This window comes from Notolepis coatsorum, assembly GCF_963971535.1.
Source record: "Notolepis coatsorum genome assembly, contig: SUPER_1_unloc_1, whole genome shotgun sequence".
NCBI lineage: Eukaryota > Metazoa > Chordata > Actinopteri > Aulopiformes > Paralepididae > Notolepis > Notolepis coatsorum.
Genome location: NW_028174886.1, coordinates 15,001 through 25,000, shown reverse-complemented (window position 1 = coordinate 25,000; position 10,000 = coordinate 15,001). Strand labels below are relative to the sequence as shown.

The 10,000-nt window shown below is 43.6% G+C and overlaps 1 protein-coding gene across 1 annotated transcript in view; it reads right to left on the bottom strand.

The window, feature by feature from the left end:
- Positions 1-10,000, bottom strand: part of naalad2 (N-acetylated alpha-linked acidic dipeptidase 2) — a 44,813-nt gene that overhangs the window by 19,913 nt on the left and 14,900 nt on the right. Inside the window, exon 4 of the mRNA XM_084338482.1 lies at positions 287-350. Within this exon, the coding sequence (XP_084194608.1) occupies positions 287-350 (64 nt within the window). The remainder of the gene's footprint in view (positions 1-286; positions 351-10,000) is intronic.

The following is a 10,000-nucleotide window of genomic DNA, read 5'->3' as shown; positions in this document are numbered from 1 at the left end:
AGAAGTGCTGTAGGAGGATGTAGATGGTACTGAGGCCAGAGAGGAGAGCTGTAGGAGGATGTAGATGGTACTGAGGCCAGAGAGAAGTGCTGTAGGAGGATGTAGATGGTACTGAGGCCAGAGAGGAGAGCTGTAGGAGGATGTAGATGGTACTGAGGCCAGAGAGAAGAGCTGTAGGAGGATGTAGATGGTACTGAGGCCAGAGAGAAGAGCTGTAGGAGGATGTAGATGGTACTGAGACCAGAGAGAAGTGCTGTAGGAGGATGTAGACAGTAAAATCACACACCTTCTATAGATGAGTCAGCGTTGATATAGGCCACGCCCCTCTCCTGTAACAGTTTGGCATTGTCCTGTTGACGAGAGAGAGAGAGAGAGAGAGAGAGAGAGAGAGAGAGAGAGAGAGAGAGAGAGAGAGAGAGAGAGAGAGAGAGAGAGAATAAATGGTAGAGACAGAGACAGAGAGATGGATACACTTATTAACAGATTGCAGAGACTGTGTGAGTGTGTGTATGTTTGTGTGTATGTTTGTGGACCGGGACCAGGAGAGATGGGGTGGCACTCCCGTCGCCGTGCATGGCGGGTGTGAGTGTCTCGCAGGCTGTTTGTGTTTTCCTTCAGTCTTGATGTGCTTTTTTACATTTTATTTTCTTTATTCAAATTCAAATGTGGTGGGGATTGATGTGTGGGGTGTTTGGGGGACTGGCTGTTCCGGGGGGGGGGGTTCACATGCCTTCGAGCAACACTGTACTTATTGTACTTATTTCATGCCTATTCTTATGTCTGCACGTTCTACGTTGCACTACTTTTATACTCTGATTCTATTCACATATATGCTTACTACATGTATCTATTGCTATGTCCGCCCACCACAATCACGCAAACTGTCTAACGCCTGTCCCCGTCTCCCCATCTGCCTGTGAGTGGATGTCTCGTGGTGATGACCGGAGTGGTGGACGTCCCGTGGTGATGGCCAAGAGGATACGATCCTCTCTACGCCGCCCCCATACCTCAAATGGATCCGTCATCAGCTCTATTTTCAATCTTTCAAAATGTTCTTATGTACCCCAGTTGCTATCGCATGTACTTATTTGTGTTTCATTACACGTATATGTACATGCTTACCAACTGTTACGCCTGTTTTATAGCAACACTACTATCACCGACATCTAAGAAGGGACTATTATATATGTGTCCCTGGACCATGGTAGCATATTAATCACACGGAATACGCTGTTCACAGGTACCACAGACCATGGCTGTAGCTAGCTTTATTGCCATAACAACAACGCCCAAAGCGGCCTGAGCTGTCACCTTAAGAAGTGCTCGCCCTCCCCCTAGAGGGCAGGAGTAGGAATGGTGAGGTAGTCAAACACCCACAGCCACATACATCACACTCATCCCCACGTAATTGTATTGCTGTCCCCACTTCCAAACCTGGTACCTAATAAAGTGATAAAGTGCCCCGGAATGACCCCTCATAATATAACACCAAAATACAATAGTGCAATAACCCCCATAGCCCAACTGAGTCTGTCAGAATGTCCCGCTTGCAATGTGAGGCGATCAGGAGGCCTAGTTACCCTCACCGGGTACCTCCTACTAGTCTCTGTGGATGTTCTGGTTGGCTCTGAGTCAGTTGCCTCAGTGTGCGTGACTAAGGGACCGGTTAGGGAGGACTCTTGTCCGCCCGCTGGGGAAACGGTCACTGGATCTGGCATAAGGACTGTAGCAGCCAATGGGGCTGGTGGTATTGGCTCTCCTGAGGTGAGTAGCATCGGGTCACAGGCCTGCATCTGTTCTGTGTGGCGTTTCCAATGCCCCGAGCCGACCCCGACTGTGTAGGACACTGGCCCCTCCTAGGAGACCACCACCCCTGGCATCCACTTATCCTCCCGCCATCTATAATCACGGACCAGCACCGGGTCTCCCGATGCAAAGTCCTCGTCTCTGGCGAACTGGGCTCTGCGACCCTGCTGGACTGTCTGAGCCTGATCCACCACCGCCGCCACACTGGGTTTGAGGAGGTCAAGGCGGGAGCGGAGTCGGCGGCGAAGGAAAAGCACCGCAGGAGACTCATTAGTCGTGGCGTGGGGAGCATTTCTGTAGCTGAGCAGAAACGAATCCAGTCTGTGCTGCATTGTCGTTGATCCTCGGGACGCTTTCAATGAGCATTTTAGCGTCTGTACAAAGCGCTCCGCTTGACCGCTCGTGGCCGGGTGAAAAGGAGCAGAGCGCATGTGCTTCACTCCATTTCCCTTGAGAAAAGACGCAAACTTGTCGCTAACCAGAACTTCTGGCAGTCCATGGCGACTGAACAACCCCCACTGCACTCGAATAGTCTTAGTGGTTGTGGTGGAGCACATTAGCTTCTCTTCTGGCCACTTGGAGTGGGCATCCACCACCACCATAAACATATGACCCTCAAAGGGCCCTGCAAAGGCCACATGTATCCTCTGCCACGGAGTGCCTGGCCACGGCCAGGAGTGAAGTGGGGAGAGACCGGGAGATTTCTGGTTGCGCTGACACGACTGACACACTCTGGCCTGTTGTTCTATTTGAGCGTCAATCCCCGGCCACCAGATGTAACTACGAGCCACCGCTTTCATTTGAACTACTCCCGGGTGGCCTGCATGCAGCTCCTGTAGCAATTGGGGTCTTAATTTTGGAGGCACAATCACCCGATTTCCCCACAACAAACACCCCTGTACCACTGAGAGTTCATCTCTTCTTGTGTAATAGGGAGTCAGTGCACTGTCCTGCCCTTGCGCCACAGGAAAGTGTCCTGACAAACTCATGTCCATCACCTGAGCGAGCACTGGATCATACCTCGTATCCTTACGAATGTCAGTGCTGCATACTGGCAGCGATTCAAGGTGATGTATCAGTACGGTATCCACTGAACCTGGTTTGTGCTCAACCGGCAGTGGCAGGCGTGAGAGGCCGTCTGCATTGCCATGTTCCGCCGCCCCCCTGTACTGAATCGTGTAGTTGTGAGCAGCTAATATTAGGGCCCATCGCTGCAGTCTTGCAGCCGCCATCGATGGGATATTACTGGGGCTCAATATTTTGTATTTTATTTTTTTATTATTTTTTAAACAAACACATAAACAAACATGACAACACACGATAAGATATACAAGCATTAGTTGTCAGTGCACATCCAATGAAATCACATTTTAGTTAATTGTCTTATATAGGATATACCCTTAATACCTGTTATCTAAAAACCTACACACATATGCTCCAGCTCGTACCCCCCCCCCCCCTTCCGGACCCCCCATTGGATAATCTATCCATTTTCCCTCGCTCCTAACCAGACATTACCATTATATGCTAGCTTTTATTTTCTCCACCACTTCTAACCACAATGTCATTTTGGATTCATTAAGACCCAAAATTCTTGCTGTAGATATGTCTTGATAGATCACATCGAGATATGTAATAATCCAGACCTTTCGGCAAATTTTTTCCGGTTGGAACCATCGTGATGCTATCAGCTTTTTAGCCACTGTGATACCCGATAAAACCAATCTCTTTAGCTGTGGATGTACTGCACACTCAAAAACATCATTCAGCAGTAGTACAGAGGGGTGTACAGGTATATTCCAAGTTAAGAGATTTGATAGTTGCTGGGTCACCTCTTTCCAGAATATCTTAACTGGTGGGCAGTCCCAGTACATGTGCATAAATGTCCCCTCGTCCCCATTTGTACATAAGGAGCATTTGGAGTCTTGTATAAGACCCATTTTTTTCAGTCTTATAGGAGTCAAGTATGTCCTGTGAATATAGTTAAGATTGATTTGTTGATGGTCCGGGTTCCTTGATGTGAGTTGAATATTTGCCCAGGCTTCTTGCCAATCAAAATCACTTTCCAGGTCTGGTATACCCCTCCTCCAGACGGAGTCTAGGTGGAGGGTTTCATATGAGGACGTTAGTAATTGATGATAAAAATCTGAAACAAAACCTCTTGATGTCTCTCTTTCATAGAAGAATTTGTGGTATCTGTGGTGTTCAATTGGTTTCGTTAATGGAACACCCTGAGTCTTCAAACATAACAATAACTGTAAGTAAAAAAGATGTGTGGACTTGGTGAGATTAAATTTTTTCTGTATTTCTTCATAGCTACAGAAACCCTGTTTGTTAAAAACATCCCCTAATGAGTGTATGCCTTGCTTTTCCCATATAGGGAATCTTATAGGTCGTTTTCCAATCAAAAGAGCATTGTTATTGAATAAGGGAGTATGATTGTGCCATTTATGTGGGTTAGGATATTTTTTGTGTGTTTCACGCCATATCCGGATCGCATGAGTAATTATGGGGCCAAATTTCCGTTCGCAATGCTTGATTGATATTTTAGTGTATGCTATGTCCTTTAGTCTATGTGGGGCTACTATGTTTTCTTCTAATTTTCTCCAGGATACTAATGCTTGGGGATCAAACCATGTTGTCAATGGTCTTAATGTGTACGCCTTAAAATAGTGGAAAAAATCTGGAAATGCCATGCCACCGTCTGCTTTATTTCTCTGTGCGGTGGATCTTTTTATACATGGTGGTTTGTTATTCCAAATAAATTTGTATGTGGAGGAGTGTAATCTTTTCCAGTAACCCTCTGGAGGGGGTAACGGTAGCATTGAGCTGAAGAAGTTGATTCTAGGTAGTACGTCCATCTTAACTATTGATATCCGTGCCTGTACTGAGTTTTTAAGTTTTGCCCACCTATCAAGGTCGTCTTTGATTTTGTTTTGGATTTTTGTGTAATTGTGCTTCACCGTTTGTGGGGAATATTTCCACTCCCAAACATCTCAAATGTTTTACCATCGGTATCTCTCCTGGGAGGGTTATATCTTTTTTTGCAGGGGCGTTAAGTGGAAGGAAAGCCGACTTCGGCCAATTTATCTTGAATCCCGATAAATCTCCAAAGTTCTCAATCAACTTGAGCAGATGAGGCAGTGTGGTGTTGGGGTTTTGCATGAATAGTATTACATCATCCGCATATAAACTAATTTTATGTTGTGTGCCCTTGATTACAATTGGTTCTATGGATTGGGATTGTCTTATATATTGTGCTAAAGGTTCTAATGATAGATCGAATAGTCCGGGACTAAGAGGGCAACCCTGTCTAGCTGAGCGTGATACCGGAAAGATTCCGGAGGTGATTATACCTGTTGTAATCATGGCCGATGGGTCTTTGTATACTACTTTAATCATATCAATGAAACCTTTACCTAACCCCATCTTCTCTAATACTGCCCATAAATACGACCATTCCAGCCTGTCAAAAGCTTTCATTGCATCCAGGGACAGCATCGCCTTAGGTATGGTGTCGTCCTTGTCGGCATCTAGTACGTGCAGTATTCGTCTTATGTTATCAGTGATCAGGCGGCCTCTTATGAAGCCGGTTTGATCCGGATGAACTAAAGACATCATATGCTTTTGTAATCTGATGGCTAATACCTTAGAGTACAGTTTGATATCGGTTCCGAGGAGGCTTAAGGGTCTGTAACTACCGCACTCGGTGGGGTCTTTGTCTTTTTTGAGAAGGACTGTTATGAGTGCAATATTGTCGTTCTTATGGAAGTTCCCCTCCTTGAGTATAAGATCATATTTAGTAATAAGGGTCCAATTATGTCCCAACAAGAGAGGTACATTTCTGGTGGGATACCGTCTCTTCCAGGAGCCTTACCACTTTGCATTTCGGATATGGCCTTCTTGAGTTCCTCTAGTGTGATCGGTGTTTCTAACTGTTTAGCGTCATCCTCTGAAAGTTTGGGGAGAATAATTTGATTAATCCATTTTGTTTTGATCGAAGGTCGTTTCTGATTTATATAAGTTGGAGTAGAATTCTTTGAATGTCACGTTTATTTTTTCAGGGTCTGTTTCAAGTACTTGTTGTGCTCTAATGGTAGTTATATCTGCAAATTTTGCATTAATTCTTAATCGCATGGCTAATAGGTGACTAGGTTTAGAACCTTGGGAGTACTGCTGTTGTCTTGTGCTACGTATTTGTATTTCCGATTGTTGTCTGTTAGGGATGCTCGATATTGGCTTTTTTACCGATACCGATATTCCGATATTGTCCAACTCTTAATTTCGATACCGATACCGATACCGATATCAACCGATACCGATATATGCAGGGTTTCCCCCCAAAAAAACTGAATAATTTCAGGTAATTAATAATTTCACTGGATGCATTCAAAAGGCTTTTTTTTATTTATTTTTTTTGTCTTTTTCCCCCTCCATTTTCCTCCGATTTTCTCCCATCCCAATGTTAGTCGTATGCCAATTCCCAGTCCCTTCCTGGTCGCTGCGCTTTACCCCCCACAGTCAGATCATTTGGGAGAGTGGAGGCTACCACGTGCTTCCTCCGACACACGTCCAGCCAATCACTGCTTCTTTTCACCTGGTAGTGCGGATTCTCATTGAGAGGGCGTAGCGTGTGGGAGGACCACACTATCCCCCTCACGTCCAATCCGCGCTTAGCAGGCGCCCCGACCGAACTGTGGGAGTCGCTGTTTACAACGACCCGGACCCACCCCGCCAGCTTCTCCCACCCTCTGATACAGCCAATTGTATCAGTGCAGACGGCCAGCCAAGCTGGTGACAACCCCGGAGCTGTGAGCTGGATTCGAACAGGCGAACCAAGCTCACAGCTCCGGGGCTGGTGACGAACGCAATCTCCGCTCGACCACCTAACCGCCTCATTCAAAAGGCTTTCTAAATGTAAGCATTATCTGTGCAAAATATGATAATTAAAAAAGTAAAAATTAACATTACATATCTCTTGTTGTTGAATTAAACCAACATGCATACTTTTGACAATAAATAAAATAAGAATTGGTTCTTACTTGCTTGCCTGGGTAAATAAAGGTTAAATAAATGAAAAAATAATATAATATATAATATATAATATCGGACATCCCTATTGTCTGTATATGGCATTGATCTCTTTTTTTAGTACCTTAACTTGATTTTTTAGTCGAGTTGAGTTGTTGTATTGTAAAGAATTAAATAATGTTGAGTAAAGCGTTTCCAGTTCAGCCAGTTTTGTGCATCGATTCTTGCGCATTTTGGAGGAAAAGCTATCAGTGAAATCCTTGATCATTCCCTTTACCGACATCCATATTATTCTGGGGTCTTGCACCGAGTTTGCATTCTCCCGTAGGAATACTGTGAGAGCTTCTTTGAGTTGTGTAATGAATTCCTTGTTATTAAGCAGCATCAAGTTAAATCGCCATCTTGGGGCTCGGGAAGATAGTATACCAAATGTTCCTTTTAGGAGTAAATAACAGTGACTGGGTGCATTGGGTATCATTTCCACTTCATAGTTATCAAATAGTCTCGGGATGCAAAGACATAATCTATTCTGGATAATGTGTTATGTCTCGCAGATCGACAAGAGTACTTTCGGGTCGTGGGATTAAGTGATCGCCATAAGTCATTTACACCTGTATTCTTCGACCAATCTTTTAATGCATTAGATGAATTATTTTGTTCGCTGGAAAAGGCGAGGTAAGATTTGTCCATCCTTGGATTCCAAATGGCATTAAAATCCGCACCTATTATAAATGAGTAATCGGGAAGGTCTAACATTGCTTTGGTTAGTGTAGTGAAGAAACCCACTTCGTACAAATTTGGGGCGTATACCGCTGCCAACGCTATTTTCCTGTTCTTGTGTACAATCTTAGCTCTAGTTATCCGACCATCTACATCAGACCATACTCCCTTTAATTCAATATTCAACTTACGTCTAACGACTATGGCTACACCCCGAGTTCTCGTACCAAAAGAAGAGTGACTAATATTATGATATGTGTTGTCCGCTAACGTATCTATGTCTTTCTCTGGAATGTGCGTTTCGCTTAGCAGAGCAACGTCCACCTGTTCTTTTTTCATCAGTGTGAGCACGCTTTTGCGTTTGAGTTGGTTATTTATTCCCCCAGTGTTCCAGATCATTATATTCAAACTAGCCATAATCTATACATGTTGTAGTGTAGTTTTTGGTAATGCTTCTGGAGTGCGAGGCAACAATAGATATCCAACTAGTGAGGTCCCGTTGAGAGCCGAGCATAAAAACATACATATATACAAATAAAAATCCCCTTCCCTCCCCTCCCACCGAGAGTCGTACAGGATTGTGTCCCATAGACACATCCTACATGTATGACTCCCTCCCTTAGGCCACCGGATTACCCAAATTGAGCTTTGTAATCCTACTCTTCCTATGCTAATTGCCATAGGATCTGAAACTTTCATTCTAATTCAATAGAATGTCGCTTTTGGTCTTGCGCCTTCCCATTAATGTACTAACAATAGTGTGAAAAATGAAAAATATACCTTCATTAATATATTCATTTGAACCTTCTACTAACTTATGTAAGAAACATCAGAAAAAAGGAAAAGAGTGGAGATAAACACTAATACCTTAAAATGAAAAAAAAATAACAATGTAAGTTAAAAAATAAAAAAAGGAGTGAGAACTCAAATAAAACTCATCAGAGAAAAACAGAGAAAATAAAATTGAGTAAAGAGAAAAAAGAGAAAAACAGAGACTTTTAGAGCTACATTGTGCAAATCTCTAAATCAGTGGAGTAATTATTTAAAATATTAGAATAACCTTGTCGTGCTTATACATTTAGATGTGGCTAATGTCTCTCTTTTTTTTTTTTTTTTTAAAGCCTTATTAAAGCCTAATTAATTAAACTTCAATCCTTTGATCATATGCTTATTCACACCGGATGTTAAAGTTAAATTTACAGGCCTACGTTGAAGGGGTGCATTATATTCTAGAAGGTTGTGGAATACCCTGGTAAATATGTAAACACTGCTGTTATGTTCCAGAATGATCTTCCTACCCAGGGGTCATGACTACTAGTATTTTCCGGAATATTCCTTTGTGTCCCTGAGCAGTCGAGAGAGGAGCCCAGAATGTTCCAGAATGTTCATAATGTCAATGTTGGATTATTGTCTCCGCAGAGACCAGAATACTGTAAATATAATGCCTTACAAGCCATATTAAACATCTTGTGCCTTATTGTTGTCAGCGTGCATATCATCTGTTACTTTTGTTGAGCCGTGGTAAAGTCATTCTAATAAAATTACTAAAATATAAAGAGAAAGAGAGAGATGAATAGGCTTATCTGTTCTGAGCCAGTGTTTCGTCCTGCCTGGGGGGACCGGATCCATGTTGCTTCATGTAATCTTCCATGTAATCTTCGGCGGCTTTAGGCGTGCGTATTCCCTGCCTAATACCGTCTTTTCCCAAGATCGATAAAAGTGCCGGGTAGCTAAGGATTGGCCTGAGACCACTCTTAAACATTCTCTGCATAACATCCTTGTAGGGGAAACGCTGAGTGATGGCCTCCTTACATAGATCTTCGTAGATGGATATTGAATTTTCACCATATTTCAGTTTCCCCCTTTGATTGCGCGCTCCTCTAATGATGGCGTCTCTTGTTACCGTCTTGCGCAGGGTAACAATGATAACTCTCGGACCGTTAACTCTTTGGCCTCGTGTACCGACTCTGTAACATTGGTCCACTGTCGGCGCTGTGGGAAGGATGTTATTACCTAAAATATCTACTAACACTGTTGGAAAGCTGACGTCTGTGCAATTGACTGATTCATCCAGTCCCACAATGCGGATATTATTTCGCCTGTAGTAACGTTGGGTCTCGAGCTGCCTCTCCATTGCTTTCTCTTCGACTTCTTGTATTTTCTTCCGACACTCTTCTTCCACCTGTTTTATCTCATTAGATAACTCTGTTAATCCATCGTTGACGATCTTCTCGTTCACTTGGACCCTCTGTGTAATTTCTATCACCGTATTCTCCACTGCCGTGATTCGCCCGGCCTGTGCAGCGGCTGCTTTCATAACCTCTTCGAATTTAGCATCGACGTGTGCTTTGAATTCATCAATGTGTAATTTGAAAGCTACCATCTGATCCTTCCCTACTTGTATCTGATCTTTTATCAGGATAGTCAGAGAGTTGAAGTCGGG